This window comes from Crotalus tigris, unplaced genomic scaffold (assembly GCF_016545835.1).
Source record: "Crotalus tigris isolate CLP2741 ecotype Arizona unplaced genomic scaffold, ASM1654583v1 scf7180000019060.718356, whole genome shotgun sequence".
Lineage (NCBI taxonomy): Eukaryota > Metazoa > Chordata > Lepidosauria > Squamata > Viperidae > Crotalus > Crotalus tigris.
In genome coordinates, this window is record NW_024097351.1 from 1,409 (window position 1) to 18,998 (window position 17,590).

At 43.1% G+C, this 17,590-nt stretch overlaps 1 protein-coding gene across 1 annotated transcript in view; it reads left to right on the plus strand.

Moving 5' to 3' along the window:
* Positions 1-9,380: 9,380 nt before the first annotated feature.
* The window catches only part of BSN (bassoon presynaptic cytomatrix protein), a gene marked incomplete at its 5' end in the record, with an annotated part of 28,395 nt that continues 20,185 nt past the window's right edge, over positions 9,381-17,590 (plus strand). Inside the window, one exon of the mRNA XM_039358704.1 lies at positions 9,381-16,133. Coding sequence (XP_039214638.1) covers positions 9,381-16,133 — 6,753 coding nt within the window. The remainder of the gene's footprint in view (positions 16,134-17,590) is intronic.

Genomic DNA, 17,590 nt, shown 5'->3' on the forward strand with positions numbered 1-17,590 from the left:
CTAATGATGCAGCTGTGGTATGGCTTCTGGTTTGTGGTAGATGCCTACATAGCTCAGTGTGGCTTTGGGTTGTTTTTTTGCGTGGATGTTGGTGGGACCTCCTGTGTGGTTTTTGGGGAGTGTTTGGGTCTCTGTATCATTTTTTGTGTTAGGGAGGCGTTTCGTCAATGAGGGCGGGTTTCCAAATGGCTGGTAGCGGGAGGTATTCATCTCCGCTTGTCCTGCTGTGGGGTTTTCTATCTCGATGGCTTCTCTGATTATTCTGTTATTAAAATGTTCACTTTGGCACTGGTTACTGGTATTTTTTAAAGTCAATTTCATAGTCCTGTTAGGTTTAGGTGTTGTACCAGGGAATACCAACAAAGAGGAAAAATAACAGCTCTCAAAAGAAACCAGCATGGCTGCATAAAGAAATCTCTGACAAATTGAAAGATAAAAAGGACAAGTATAGAAAGTGGAAAGAGGGGAACATAACTAAGTCAGAATATCAGCAAATAGCCAGAGCCTGCAAAGATGAAGTGAAGAAAGCCAAGGCTCAAAATGAACTGAGGCTTGCGACCAAAGTCAAAAATAACAAAAAAAGCTTCTTTCAACATGTAAAAAACAAGAAAAAGTGAAGGAAATGATTGGTCCATTAGTGGGTGGAAGTGGCAAGAAGGTGACAAGCAACAGGGAGAAAGCAGAACTATTTAACTCGTTTTTTGCATCTGTCTTTACACAAAGGGAAAAAACAGACCAACCTATCAAAAATAGTGACACAAAAAACAAAACAGAAACACAAGTTAAGATAGGCAAGAAAATCGTTAGTGAGCACCTGTCCAGCCTAGATGAGTTCAAATCGCCAGGACCAGACGGATTACACCAGAGTCTCAAGGAATGGCAGATGTGATATCGAGGCCACTGAACTTATATTTTCAAAGACCTGGAACACAGGGGAACTACCAGAGGACTGGAAAAGTAGATGATGTAGTCCCATCCTCAAAAAGGAAAAAAAATGGATCCAGGAAATTACAGAACTATACAGCCTGACCTCAAATACCGGGAAGATCCTGGAAAAGATAATCAAACAACGAATCAACGAACACCTAGAGGCAAACAAGTCATTACTAAAAGCCAACATGGGTTTGTCAAAAATAGATCATGCCAGACAAATCTTATTGCATTCTTTGACCAAGTGACAAAATTAGTGGATCAGAGGAATGCTGTGGACATAATTTACTTGGACTTCAGTAAGGCATTTGATAAAGTAGATCACAACCTACTACTTGACAAGATAGAAAAATGTTGGGTAGACAGAACCACCACCAGATGGATCCGTAGCTGGCTGACCGGCCGTACTCAGCGAGTGGTCCTCAATGGAACTGCATCTATATGGAGGGAAGTGTGTAGTGGGGTGCCCCAGGGTCTGTTCTGGGCCCCAGTTACTCTTCAAACATCTTCATCAACGATTTGGCCTGAAGGGAATAGATCGGGGAAACTCATCAAATTTGCAGACCGACACCAAGCTGCGCAGGAAGAGCAAACCTCCGAAGACAGGCTTCAGATACAGAAGGATCTGAGACGACTTGGAACACTGGGCACTAACTAACAAAATGAAATTCAATGGTGAAAAAGCAAGGTTCTACATTTAGGCAAGAAAAACCAAATGCACAAGTACAGCATAGGTGGCACCATGCTCAATAGTAGTAACTGTGAGAGGGACCTCGGAGTCCTAGTAGACAATCACTTAAATATTAGCCAGCAGTGTGCTGCAGCTGCCAAAAAGGCACACACGTGTAGATGCATTAACAGAGGGATAGAATCACAGATCACGTGAAGTATTATACCCTCTTCAATGCCTTGGAAGGCCACACTGGAATACTGCATCCAGTTTTGGTCACCACGATGTAAAAAAGATGTTGAGACTTAGAAAAGAGTTAAAGAGAAGAGCAACAAAGAGGATTAGGGGACTGGAGGCTAAAACATATAAGGAACGGTTGCGAGAATTGGGTATGTCTAGTTTAACGAAGAGAAGGACAAGGGGGGAACATGATAGCAGTATTCCAATATCTCAGGGGCTGCCATAAAGAAGAGGGAATAAGCTATTTTCCAAAGCACCTGAAGGCAGGACAAGAAGCAACGGGTGGAAACTAATCAAGGAGAGAAGCAACCTAGAACTAAGGAGAAACTTCCTGACAGTGAGAACAATTAATCAGTGGAACAGCTTGCCTCCAGAAGCAGTAAATGCTCAACACTGGAAGTTTTTAAGAAGAGATTGGACAGCCATTTGTCTGAAATGGTGTAGGGTTCCTGCCCGAGGCAGGGGTTGGACTAGATGACCTCCAGGTCCCTTCCAATTTACTATACTATGTGATTTCTTTTTTGATTGAGTTCTTATGTTCTTCAATGCGTTTTTTTTGACTTATTCTTCTGTTGTGTGTACCGAGGTGGTGGGACAAGTGGTGCAGTGTGGATTTCGTATTATATACTCTTGGATCTTCTAATTCAATTTTATCTTTGGGGTTTTCTAAGGATGTTGGATTTTTCTGTTTGTGCCAGAATGCGTTTTGATGTTGTGTTTATGGAGGATCTTACTGATTCTGTCTGTGGTGCCTTTTATGTATGGGAGGAGGGCTTTGCCGTTTTCTTGTTCTTTGTCTTGGATTTTAGTGGGGGTTTCTTTTTGGATTAGGTTTGTAATATTATTTCTATGGAATCCATTGGATGTTAGTACATTGGTGAGAGTGTGTAGTTCGGGTTTTAGGTGTTGTTTGTCAGCTAAGCGTTTTGTTCTGGAGATGAGGGTCTTGGCTACAGAGTTGATCTGTGCTGGGTGGTGGTGTGAGAGAGCGTGCAGATAGCGGTTTGTGTGTGTTTTCTTCTGGTAGATGGTGTGTCCTAGGGAGACATTGGATTTCTTGTAGACTAAGACATCCAGGAAGGGAAGTTGGTTGTTAGCTTCTGTTTCCATGGTGAACTGTATTTTGGGGGGTAGGCTGTTGAGGTGTGTGAGGAAGTTGTCCAGTTTTTCTTTCCCATGTGGCCAGATTATGAAGGTGTCGTCTACGTATCTGAGCCAGAGTTTGGGTTTGTGATCCGATTTTTCTAGAGCTTGGGTTTCAAAGTGTTCCATGTAGAGGTTTGCAATGACAGTGAGAGGGGTGATCCCATGGGTGCTCCTTGTGTTTGTTTGTATTTTTGTCCATTATAGATGAAGTATGTGTTGGATAGGCAGGGGTTGGTCAGATCTAAGATGTGTTTGGGGGGGTTATATTTGTTTTGGATAGCTGTCAAGGCTTCTTTGATAGGCACTTGGGTGAAGAGGGATATGACATCGAAGCTCACTAGTAGGTCGCTGGGCTGTAAGTTTTGTTTCTTTATGATCTCTATAAACTGGAATGAGTTTTTTACGTGTGAGGTGATGGATTCTGCATAGGGCGGTAGTTGTTTGGCGAGAAATTTGGCTAGGTTTTGTAGAGGTGAGCCTATGGAGCTGACTATAGATCTGAGTGGGGTTCCTTCCTTGTGTATCTTGGGGAGACCATAGAGTTTGGGGCATCTGGATGGATTCTCTCTGGGAATGATTCTTTGCTGGATATCTTCCTAATGGGGAGAGGCTTTATTTTGGATCTGCTGGTGGTTTTTTTCATGTGAAGAGGAAGCGACAACGAACGCGACGAAGCCCAAGGGACTGGCAGGGAGTCCAAAATCTTGAAGTCGATCTGCAAACAGACTACTGAGCAAACCAAACAGAACACTCCCCCAGCCAATCAGAGCACAGCCAAACCCCCCAGCCAATCAGAGCACAGCCAAGCCCCTAACCAATCAGAACACACCTCCACCCAATCAGAACACAGCCAAGCTCCCACCCAATCAGTTCATACCCCCACTGGCAGTTAAAAGGAAGAAAAAGCTAAGACCACACATTGCTGCTCGAGGCACGAAGCTGAAAGCACCAGCCTGAAGATGACGAATGGGATTTCGTCGAAACGTCGCCAAGACACTTCCAATTTTACGTGGGAGAAAACCCGAACAACCAAAGACCTACATACAAATACCCGCGAAAACCTCAGAAAACATATATATATATATATATATATATCTATATATATAATCTACTATAACTATATATATATATAATTAATATATATATATATATAATATATACCTAATTATATATATATATATACATCCACCCACAATCTGGAGTCCTCATTTTACCTACCCGGAAGGATGGAAGGCTGAGTCAACTCTTGAGCCGACGGTGAGTTTGAACCGCGGACTGCTGAACAAAAGTCAGCTAAGTGTGGCCTGCAGTACTGCACTCTAAACTGCTAGCGCCACCTCGGCTGCTTAATCACTTACAATATGAGCAGTTAGTGTGACAGTGCTAGGCTTGCATTAACAGAGGGATAGAATCAAGATCATGTGAAGTATTAATACCACTTTACAATGCCTTGGTAAGGCTACACTTGGAATACTGCATCCAGTTTTGGTCACCACGATGTAAAAAAGATGTTGAGATTCTAGAAAGATACAGAGAAGAGCAACAAAGATGATTAGGGGACTTGAGGCTAAAACATATGAGGAACAGTTGCTAGAATTGGGTATGTCTAGTTTAACAAAGAGAAGGACGAGGGGGGACATGATAGCAGTGTTTCCAATATCTCAGGGGCTGCCACAAAGAAGAGGGAGTCAAGCTATTTTCCAAAGCACTGAAGGCAGGACAAGAAGCAATGGTGGAAACTAATCAAGGAGAGAAAGCAACCTAGAACTAAGAGAAACTTCCTGACAGTTAGAATAATTAACCAGTGGAACAACCTGCCTCAGAAGTGGTGAATGCTCCAACACTGGAAGTTTTTTGAGAAGAGACTGACAGCCATTTGTCTGAAATGGTATAGGGGTTTCCTGCCTGAGCAGAGGGTTGGACTAGATGACTTCCAAGGTCCCTGTCGAAACATCATCATCATCATCATCATCATCATCATCATCATCATCATCATTATTATTATTATTATTATTATGGATCATCGCACAGTCAGCCAGATGTTCAGACTGGATTTGGCGTTTTGTCTACCTATCGAGTCCTTACCCAGGACCTGGGATAGGCAGATGTGGATGTTTGATGGTATTACAGATATCGTCGCAGGATGGAAGCAGTTCCTAGTAAGGCCGCCTTTTGCAATTGACTAATAGCGAATTTGTCAATGCCAATGGATGTTCAAGTGGTGCTCCACTTGTTTTGGGATTGCACCCAAGGAGCCTATGACTATTGGTACTACCCTTGCTTGCTTTTGCCACAGTCTTTCTATTTCTATTTGTAGGTCTTTGTATTTTGTTATCTTCTCCAGTTCTTTCTCTTCTATTCTGCTGTCTCCAGGCACTGCCACGTCCACTATCCAGACTTTTTTGTCTTTCTTATCGACAATTGTTAAGTCTGGGGTGTTATGTTGCAGGTGCTTGTCTGTTTGAATTCTGAAGTCCCAGAGCAGTTTAATTTTATCATTTTCTATGACTTTCTCTATTTTATGATCCCACCAGTTTTTGCTTACAGGCAAATGATATTTTTTGCAGATCTTCCAATGCACCATTGTTGCTACTTTGTCATGCCGCTGCTTGTAGTCAGTCTGTGCAATCTTCTTGCAACAGCTTACCAAGTGGTCCACTGTTTCTTCAGCTTCTTTGCATAGGCGGCACTTACTGTCTGTTGCTGTCTTCTCAATTTTGACTTTATATGCATTTGTCCTTAAGGCTTGGTCTTGTGCAGCCAGAATTAGTCCCTCGGTCTCTTTCTTCAATTTTCCTGCTCTTAGCCATTGCCAGGTCTTGTTATTATCTGCTTTCCCAGCTATTTTTTTAATGTATTGGCCATGTAGTGTTTGTCTTCCCATGCCTCTATTCTGTTCTTCATTTGGTCTTTCTTGTAGGCCAGTTTGGTCTCTCCAGTAATCAGTAAGCCTTCCTGATATACTAATTTCAGTGCATCTTCATCATTGTTCTTCAGATATTCTTCCAAAGCCATTTTTTCTTCTTCAACCATCTGATGTACTTGTAGCATTCCACGCCCACCTATTTGCCTTGGTAGATAAAGTCTATCAATGTCACTGCGTGGATGAAGGGCATGATTCACTGTCATTATTTTTCTGGTCTGCCTATCCATTGCTTTTAGTTCTGCTTGAGTCCAGTCCACTATTCCAGCTGTGTACCTAATGACTGGGATTGCCCAGGTGTTGATTGCCTTTATGGTATTTCCTCCATTGAGTTTGGACTTTAAGATCTTCTTCACTCTCTTGATGTATTCACCTCTAATCTTTTTCTTGACTTCAGTGTGCTTATTATTATTATTATTATTCTCTCATTTAACACAGACTCCTGCTTCCCTACACATAAAGACTGGTACCTCTATTGCTTTATGTTGATCCCTAATTCTGCTGTAGGTCCATAGAAACTTGATGGCAATGAAGAACTGATGGTTCAGGTTCATAGGAACAATGATATGCCAATTGAAACTTCATAGCTTGGTTCCAATCTGCCTAGTTTGCAACTTAAAGAAGAAAAAAGAGGGAGGGAGGAACTCTGCAGTATGCGACAAAGTTTTGAAAAAAGCTAGAAGAAACCAAAGACATGCTTACTGGGAAATGTAATAATAGTAGTAGTAGTAGTAGTAGTAGTAGTAGTAGTAGTAGTAGTAGTAGTAAAGTTGGAAGGGATCTTGGAGGTCATCTAGTCCAACCCCACCCATTGCTTCTTGTCCTGCCTTCAGATGCTTTGGAAAATAGCTTGACTCCCTCTTCTTCGTGGCAGCCCCTGAGATATTGGAATACTGACATCATGTCAACCCCGTCCTTCTCATCATTAGACTAGACATACCCAATTCAAGCAGCCGTTCCTTATATGCTTTAGCCTCCAGTCCCCTAATCATCTTTGTTGCTCTTCTCTGTACTCTTTCTGGAGTCTCAACATCTTTTTTACATCGTGGTGACCAGAATTGGGTGCAGTATTCCAAGTGTGGCCTTACCAAGGCATTGTAAAGTGGTATTAACACTTCATGTGATCTTGCTTCTATCCCTCTGTTAATGCAGCCTAGCCCTGTGTTGGCCTTTTTGCAGCTGCAGCACACTGCTGGCTCATATTTAGGTGATTGTCTACTAGGACTCCGAGGTCCCTCTAATAGATGGGCTTGAGGAAGAGTCAGGGAATTCATATACTGAATGACTTTGAGCAGGACTGGAATTTCAGCAAGGGAGTCATCAATCTTGACTCTTAGACTGTTGCATGTTAAAGCTCTATGGCTAGTATCACAGTACAGATTCATTCAGGTAAGAGCATGTTAAGTAAGCAGCAAGATTTAGGCTAACACAGTTTTTGTGACACCACTGGGGTGGGAAGGGGGCATTTCCAAACAGCTATTCAAGTATCAGCATGATATGGGTGCACAAAAAAGACTAATGTAATTTTAGATTGCCTCAGATTATACAAAAGCATAGTTTCTAAATCACAAGAAATGCTGATTCTATTTTATTCTGCTTTGGTGAGAGGCTGCATTTAATCTCCTATTTAGGTCTGAGCTGAGTCTGAGATATAGAGAAATTGTAAGAAGAGGGCAGACAAGGATAATGAGAGTAATTAGGAAACTCAAAATGTAGTATCAAGAAAGATTGAAGGCATTGGGTATATCTGGGTATCCATAACCTTGAAAATATTGAAGGGAAGTATGGTAGCACTGTTCAAATAGTAGAAATTATGTCATACAGAAGAAAGTAAAGATTGTTATCTTTCATTCCAGAGTGTGGGATGTGGAATAACAATTTTAAGTTAAAGAGGACTTCTGTTGAATGTTAGAAAAAAGTCATAAAAGAAAGAGCCATTTGGTAGGGAACAAATTACTCAGAATGGAGGCGTTCTCCCTTTCATTGGGTACATTCAGATGGATGCTAGATAACCTGGCCAAGGGACTTAAATTTGTATAATTTTGCACAGAGCTGAGACCTGAACTTGATAATTTTATGAGGTGATGCCTCATGTAATTCTGAAGCTTACTCAAAGCTAAGCTGGAAAAAATGGATCATTCAAATAATGGTCTTTGTATGTACATGTAACATTAAAAACATTAATCTGTGTGTGTGTGTGGTGAGAGTTAATGTATTATTCAAAAAGGCATGGGAAATTGTTTTAAATAATCAAGTAACACATTAGGCAACTTTTGTGGAAACTAAAATAGAGATCTCCAACGCATTTTTATTTTTTTAGAGACAAGGATGCTGATGCTTCTTTTTGCAAAAGCAACAGTTGGTGTTTGGTCTTGACTTTGAAATTGTTCAGCCTTGGTAAACCAGATTTTTTTAAAATAGAAGGACAGAGCCAATAAGGCATGTAAACCTGAGTTCCTTGTTTAAGGGCAGAGAATGTAGATTTATAACATTTCAGAATTAGCTGTTTGGATTTAATACATACTTTTCATTGTTCTAAAAAGCTTGGTGAAAGTTGCCCTGTCATCCATTTGGATGGAGACTTATAAGTATCACAATTCATAATGACACAATGCTAAAACATCATTTAGGTAACAAAAAAAACCAATTGCATATAATGGGATAAACTTTTTAAAATAACTAGTCATGATTGGGCAGATAATTCTGATTTGCTGAAACAAACATATGTATGTTTATATTTTTCTAATAACAAAAATGTTTCATACTAGTGCTAGGAAATTGCAATATACCTCAAAACAAAACCTTCCCGGTGAGATGACATTTGCAGCAGAACAGTATGGGCTGTTCGTTTATTAAACTACAAATAGATGGTCTGAAAAGACCTTGTTCTTTTTGTTGTTGTTGCTGCTGATTTGAATCTAGCAGGGAGATATCTTTTATTAACTATGTATATTGCTGTTATACATTTGTGTCATGTTACAAAGGTATATATCTGTAAAATAAACCCCAGACTTGTGTTTTGACTTCTGAGTGTAAGTTGGAGTAGGAAAAAAAGACAAAACAATTACTTCCTTCAGCTCCTCATATTAGAAATCAGTCTTGCATGCACTTTTAAATTATTAAAAGGTAGAGAGGATCTGATCTACCAATCAAAAGGCATTGCACACAAATTCTGTCTTTCTGCCATAAATAACTTTCTGGATTAAAAGGAGCAAAGAGAACAGTGGAAAAAACACCGAGATCCAAAGGCCCCTGAAAATTCCATAAAGAGAACAGAGTGATTGGATAATAATTACTCTACCGGCAAGCAACAAAGATAAGGGTGCTGCTCTCATTTCTTAGCATATTATGGTTGCTGTTTTTGAATGTTAAGAGTCCATCACTATAAATTGCTGTAAATCTGAATAATAATATGAATTATGTTTACAATCAGTTATAATGAAATGTTAATGGATTTTCATTTCCTTGTAGGAATCCAGCAAGCCTTATCCCTCAGACCTGCAGTCCCGCAGTCCCCAAAGCTTGAGTGATACAGGCTATTCATCTGATGGGATCTCTAGTTCCCAGAGTGAAATCACAGGCTTAGTGCAGCAAGAAGAAGAACAGCTAAATGAAACAGGAATTGTAGAACCAAGTCCTCCCAGTCCTTCTGAACTTACTAAACTGGAAACCAGCATGCGCCCTTTACTGGAGTCAAAGAGCTTGACCCATCCATCAACTGACCGTGGGAAAACATACCATGAATTACGGGAGGAGCAGAGGCAAAGACAGAGGCCACGGTCACTTTCTATCACTCCAGAAGCCTTTGATTCTGATGAGGAGCTAGAAGACATAATGGAAGAAGATGAAGACTCTCTGGAATGGGATAATCAAAGGGAGAAGAAGGAAAGCGTGGAGTCTTCAGATGATTTTGGCAGCAAGCTTCGCCATGACTATGTAACAGATAGTAGTGAAGCAGGATTCTCCCCATTACCAACTAAACAGAAAGGCAAAGAGCCTGTAATGACAGATGAAGAATTCATGAGGAGGCAAATCTTGGAGATGAGTGCAGAAGAAGACAATCTTGAGGAGGAAGAAGAGTATGATCGTTCAAAATACAGCACTGCAAAAAATGGACACAAGCTTGATTCTGAGAAAAGCAGAGAGCCTATTGCATCCAAGAGACGCCTGCCTCACAGCTCGAGCAGTATATACGAGGAGGAACAAAAAGAACTGGAAAGCGCCGAGAATGATGACATGGCTGCCTCTCAGGGAGGTCTGCGTCGTTTCAAGACCATTGAGTTAAATAGCACTAACAACTATGGCAGAGACATGGAGTTGAGCCAGGAGGCAGACATCAGCCTGGACCGGGAACCTGAACTGGAGATGGAGAGCCTTACAGGCTCCCCAGAAGATAGATCAAGAGGTGACTATTCCTCCACCTTGCCACCAACTACACCCAGTTACACATCAGGAACATCCCCAACCTCTGTCTCTTCTCTGGAGGAAGATAGTGACAGCAGCCCAAGCCGCAGGCAGAGATTAGAAGAGGTTAAACAGCAGAGGAAAGCTCGGCATCGCTCTCATGGCCCTCTACTGCCAACCATTGAAGATTCTTCAGAAGAAGAAGAGCTGCGTGAGGAAGAGGAGCTCTTGCGAGAACAAGAAAAAATGCGAGAGGTGGAGCAGCAGCGGATCCGAAGCACAGCACGCAAAACAAAAAGAGATAAAGAGGAGCTGAGGGCACAGAGGAGGAGAGAGAGGTCTAAAACTCCGCCCAGTAATTTGTCACCTATTGAAGATGCTTCGCCCACTGAGGAACTACGCCAGGCTGCAGAGATGGAGGAGCTGCACAGGTCTTCCTGTTCAGAATATTCGCCCTCTATTGACTCAGAGGCTGAAGGATTTGATGTCATTGCCTCCAAACTGTACAAATCTGGCAGTGAGTACAATCTGCCAACCTTCATGTCCCTTTATTCTCCAACAGAAAAAATGGCCGGCTCTAGTTACCCATCCAGCAAGCCCCTGAAAAGTGCAGAAGAAGCCTATGAAGAGATGATGAGGAAGGCAGAAATGTTCCAAAAACAACAACCTTTCCAACAAAGTATTTCCTACAACAACACCTTTCAAGAAGTAAGTTATCGTGGTTCGGAAGACCAAAACAATTTTGAATATCAGTATATAGATGACTATGGTTATGATAGTCGGAGTGTAGATTCCTCGCAAACTGACTATCAGAATGAGCTTTCCAAATCTGGGGCACTATATGAAGAAATCCTTCAAACATCACAGAATATCTCCAGGATGCATCAATCTTCTACTCTGGATTTGACACTTGAGCAAGAAATGAAGAAAAAAGGGAGAGAAGATCCCTATCCAGAGAAGCAATATTTGAATGCCGAGAGTGCATATGAAAGTGGCCCACTCACTCCAGGAACAAGTCCTACCCAACTCTCTGCTCCCGTCTCCTTTTCACAGACAGAAAGCAGTGCGGGCAGAATAATTCCCGATGTTAGAGTCACTCAGCACTTTGAAAAAGAGAGTAGTGAGCAAACAAAGTTTCATAGTTCCTCAGTTACAGCTAGCTCAGTTCCAAAGAGTGTAGCTATGCCTTACTCATATAGTAAAGGAACTAGCCCAGTCACTACTGTTGTTCCTAGTCCAGCTAGCGCAATCCGAATTTACAGTTCTCCAACTTCAAGTGGCTCTGATGTATCACCTGTGTCCACCACTAGCCAAAGCCAGACAAAAGTAACTGCAAATTATGGCTCTCAAACAGAAAACATTTCCAGGGTCGGTGGGCCATCGGTAAGAGATAAGCATCAAGGTGTGACTGATGGCAAGACAAATCTACCCATGGCAACCCCCAAAATGTATTCTTATTTCAAAAGTTCCAGCCCACCCCTTTCCCCTTCTTCTCCTACACAAAGTCCTACTTATTCTGTTCCAAGAACTGGGATGCCCTCTAGTTCCGGGGGAGGAGCTAAATCAACAGCTGAGTTTTCTACCCAAACACATAGCACAATTATTTCATATGACATTACAACTACTGGGGTATCAACAGCTTCTCCGATGATAGCTCAAGGAACACAAACTCTTCACAGAGCCAGCTCCCCATGCTTGGCTAGGCAACAGTCATCACAAGAAGCCCCCTTTATGGTCATCACCTTAGCATCTGATGCAGCTATTCAAACCAAGCCAATTGGTGTAAGTTCCTCCATTTCGCCACCTTCATCTCCAACTCAGCAAGGCCGCCAGCAAACAGTACATAGTTACAGCCAAACAGCAATCAGTGCAGTGCAATTCCAGTCACAACAGGTCCAGACCACTCACACCAAGGCACAGTCAATGCCTGAAAAAGCCTCTCCTTACACTCCAGTTCAGAAAGTGCAGAGCACTGCTACTGACCCTATGCCTGGTGTGTATAGCTGGGGCACACTACCTGCAGAGAATATTTCTTTGTGTAGGATATCATCAGTCCCTGGGACATCTAGAGTAGAACCTGGACCTAGAGCATCTGGTAGTAATATTGTAGATTTGAGGACATCAATAAAGTCTGCTCCAATTATTGTAACAGACCATGGAATGGATCTCACATCCTTAGCTGCTGAGAGCAGAAAATATTGCCTCACTATGGACCAGTCACCGAGTCGGCAATCCACAGCCATCCAACCTTTAATCATTAACCTCAATGCCCAGGAACAACCACATGCTATCATCAGCAGTTCCACCACAGTCAGCATAACAGTTGCATCTACCATGTTTATGTCCCAGTCAAAGCAACCAGTTGTCTATGGGGACCCTTTCCAGAACAGAATTGACTTTGGTCAAGAGACAGGAAGTCCAGTCTGCCTGACGCAAATTAAACAGGTGGAACAAGCAGTTCAGACTGGTCCCTTCAGAGGACCCATGAGTGGAGCTGGCACATCTGCTTCTATGGGCTGGCCAGAAGCAGCAGGTCCACAGCAAACAAAATTTGCAAGATACAATTTGCCCAACCAAATGACATCCTTGATAAAAAAAGATACTCTAATTACTCAGACTAGCAATGCCCAAAATATTGTGAGTGCCATTCCCAGGCCGTTTCCTCAGGATCAAAGCTCAGAGATATATAGAAGTAAGAAGTCCCAAGTGATGATGGTGCAGATGGATGACCTAGCAGCAGGATCTGTCACAAAACTCCTCAAAGAAGAACCTCCTTCTAATGCACTGGACCTCACCGGAATGAAGCCTGAGAGCCAAGTAGCATGCTGTGATGTAGTCTATAGGTTTCCATTTGGAAGCAGCTGCACTGGGGCTTTTAATCCATCTCCTAAGGTGCCAGAAAAACATGTTGGAGAAACAGCTCCCCTCGGCAAAGCTAGTAGCCAGTATTATGGAACCAGAGAACAGGAAATGCCAGAGACATTCCCTTACAGAGAGCAGCCAGCGCCGGTCCCTCATCCGTACGAAGAGCACAGATTCCATCCGCATGGCATGTTTGGGAGATTATATTCCTCAATGTCGGATACAAATCTTTCTGAAATGGGGTTGAACTATTACTCAGTTAAAGGAGACCAGCATTTCCCTTCCCCTGCTGGAGATTCTGCTATGGACCTGACAACTATGAAGAATTCCTATAGTCATAGTTTCACGGAGGGAGGACAGCTAGGGCATGGGCTGCAATATGGCTCTTTCTCTGACCTCCGACAACCCACTGAATTACTAAGTCATTCATATCCCATGCGAAGGTACAGCTCAGCCTCCAATATCTACTCCGATTATAGATATTCATCAAGAGGAGACTTGGCTAATTTCCAGGAAGCTAGCCTGGCTCATTACAGCGCTACCACTGCTCGTGAAATCAGCAGAATGTGTGCAGCCCTTAATTCCATGGACCAGTATGGGGGCAGGCACCTAAATAGCCAAGATCTTCTACAATATGGACATAGTGCTCTTGGCGCTGCACCAGGAGGTACTGGAAACATTATGGCTCAACAGGGTGCCATGAAACCAAACATGATGTACAATCCAAATTTCCCAGAGTCTCGTTCTGGCTTTGGAAACTTAGCCCAATATAATCTCTCAAGGTTTGGAGCTGTCAGACAGGTACTCCCTTCCACAGCTACTGTACGAGCTGCTGATGGCATGATTTATTCAACCATTAATACACCAATAGCATCAACCCTTCCCATCACCACCCAGCCAGTTTCGGTGCTACGACCGATGCTTCGAGGCCTGTACAGGCACTATGCTCCAGGTAGTATCACAGCTGTCCCTCTGGCTAGCCTCACCAGAGTACCCCTAGTTACTCCTAGGGTTCCCCTTGCACCTCAAGGTCTTTATCGCTATACTGGGCCCAGCAGGATTCCTGCAGTTCCTACTGCATCTGTAATGGAAACACCGATGTATTTAGGAAAACCCCTTAGCACCTCTGCAGCCAGCACTGCTGCCAGCACAGTAAGCATAGCACCTGCTACTAAGTCCCCTGCTCCAAGCATGGTCAGCTTGCAAAGATCTGAGCAGACAGGAGTTGGGCCCCGTGAGGAGGTGCCTGTGTCAACCTCAGAGGTTCAGGGTCCTGCCAGCCAGACACAGCAGGAGCCATCTCCCCGACTGCCAACCCAAAAGTCTCAGACAGAGGCTAGCACTGCTAGCAAAGGAGCTATGGAAAGAGAAGAAAAGGAAAAGGAGGAAGAACGGCAGAGGAAGCAACATGAGCACATCCTCCAGTTTGAAAGGGAAAGAGTAGAACTGGAAAAACTGAGGCAGATGAGGCTTCATGAGGAACTGGAAAGGGAAAGGGTGGAGTTACAGAGACACAGAGAGAAGGAACAATTCATGATGCACAGGGAAATCCAGGAGTTGCAATCCATAAAGCACCAGGTCCTCCAGCAGCAGCAAGAGGAGCGACAGGCCCAGTTTGCCCTGCAGCGGGAGCAGCTCGCCCAGCAGCGCATGCAGTTAGAACAAATCCAACAGTTGCAGCAGCAATTGCAACAGCAGCTGGAAGAGCAAAAGAGGCAGAAGAGTACATTTCCTCCAGTATGTGATCCAGCTGGCCGGATTCCTTCTCAGGTTACCCCTGAGGTAACAATAGAAATGCAAAGGACCTTGGCCCAAAATGGACAATATTGGCCACCTCTAAATCAAGCTTTTATTGCTACAGCAGCCCCGGGGCAAGAAGTACAAGCACAGCCCCGCTACCCAGCACTCCAGAGGCCTCTTACAAACTCAGCCTCTGAAATGTCCCTGCAGACTGAAGAACAGTGGGAAACTGGTCGGGGGGTAAAGAAACGGAACTCGATGCCTCGTCTTCGGGATGCATATGATAAGGAGCCCAGCCACGAATCATACTTGGTGAAAAAGATCACAGACAGCAGTGTGCAGACTGATGATGAAGATGGCGAGGAACGTTTCTATGCATCCCGCCGGCGCCGTCCTCGGCGCAGCACTGATTGCAGCGTTCAGACCGATGAGGAAGACAATGCTGAGTGGGAACAGCCAGTGCGTCGGCGACGTTCCCGCTTCTCCCGTCATTCGGATTCCAGTGCAGAAAGTAAAGCCGATTCTTCAGCAAAAGGCATGGCCAGCATAGCCATCCAAACCATCAGTGACTGCTCTGTGCAGACCGAACCCGACCAGTTGCTCCGAGTGTCCCCTTCCATCCACATCACTTCCCCTGACCCCAAGGTGGAGATCGTCAAGTACATCTCTGCCCCCGAGAAGACCCAGAAAGGGGAGAGTTTGGCTTGCCAGACAGAACCTGAAGTGCAGCCCCAGCCAGGCATTGCAGTCCCTCAGCTCACAGTGCCCACCTCAATCCCTCCTTACTCCTCCAACATCCAGATGGTGAGCTCTGGGCCTCTGGATCCTCATTTAGTCCGACAGCAAGCACTAGCCAAGAAGAAGCCTGTTCCTCTTGAAATTGGCTACCAGTCCCACTTGCCCACAGACTCCTTGTCTCAGCTTGTGTCCCGACAGCCCCCCAAGTCCCCTCAAGTCCTCTATTCTCCAGTGTCTCCCCTCTCCCCTCATCGGTTGCTCGAGTCGTCCTTCGCATCTAGTGAAAGGCTCAACAAGGCCCACGTGACTCCACAGAAGCACTTTATGTCTGAGTCCATCCAACGCCAGCAGACCTTGCCTCGCCCCATCAAAACCATCCAAAGATCTTTATCTGATCCCAAGCCCATCAGTCCCACCTCAGAGGAGTCTGCAAAGGACAGGTTTTCCTTGTATCAGCATGCCTTTCTCCCCAGCAGCCAGGTAAGATCGCTTGATGTATGAACATTGAACTGGATCTGATAATACTTCATCTGTTCCTTTCAAAGTCCCAAAGATCTTAGACCAGTCTGCTGGTTTTATCAGTGGGTCTTTATGTAAACAGCAGACCAGGAAAGAGGGAGAATATTTTCAGCTTCAGATGAAGACTAACATAATCATTCCTAATGTCCAAAGCAGGTTCTGCATTTACAGTGTGAGCCGAACTTCATAAATTGTATTACCTCTACTTCCCTGCAGATCCACCACTGGATCTGTTCTTATTCGTGCTTCTTTCCATCTGCCCTGGGCAGATTGGAGCCTTTTTTTTAAGCTCCAAAGCTTTATTTTTGTATTTTAAAAAGTAAGGCTTTTTTTTTAATTAAATGGATTGTTGAGAAAATTTATACTAAGCAATAAGCCTACACTACAGCCAGCTTTTTATCTGACACGCTTAACATTTATAGCACCAATTTCTCAGAACACTTTCCAAGACAATGAACTATATAAGCATAGTTAAAATGTTGTATTTGTCTTCATTCAAACTACTCAGCATATCCCCAATATGACATTAAGTGCTAAGAAACCTACAGAAATAATATAGATGTTGAAATATCATCCTGTCTCTCTCACATAAATTAATAATGGTATCAACTACATTGAAAGTGTTTGTTCCATCATAGGGTCGTTAAATTACTAAATATGTGTGTTATCATGATACATTTATCATATTAAAAAAAATAATTTCCTTTTTCCTTAAATATATTTCTGATACTGTGCAGTCAGTGCGCATTCAGATACTAAACACAGTTAAATTCAAAACAGAGGGTCACCTCGGTTTAAGAAACACGTGGTAATACAGAAGTAAATGGCTTGTTTGTCTGCCATCTAGTGGTGGTAAAAGGAAATACCATTTTCTGCCATGCATAAAAATACAGTATTTCTTACTGACACACACAGGACTCTGATCTTTTCCTTAAAAGACATTCTGTATTCCCCAAAATATCCTCCTCAGTTAACTTTGTTTTACAAGAGCTAAAGAAAATAAGCCAACTGTAGTGCCATTCTGCTTGAAGAAATACCATAATGTCTCATATCTGTCATCAATCAAAACAAAAGAGGCAAGGCTTTATAATTGGCAGGGAGAGATTCATTTCTGATTTTGGCCACCAACAGAGATCAAAAATAGGAAATGAATCCTGTCTTACTGAAAATACGGAAAAGGGCTCTGGCTGGAAAGCATACATGCATATTTGCCTGAAGATAAAGATGATAATGTACTTGCCACATTTTTTTTCTAGCCCCCTTTCCCCCCCCCCCTTTAGACAGGAGAAGGCAGGAATTAGGAACAGATAGCAGCATAAGGAAAGAGTGCTCTCATCCTTTCCTGCTTCTCTGGAAAACTTTTCAATTATCTGTACCAAGAGAATGAGTTGGTACTTAGCCTTAAATATAGCAACTAA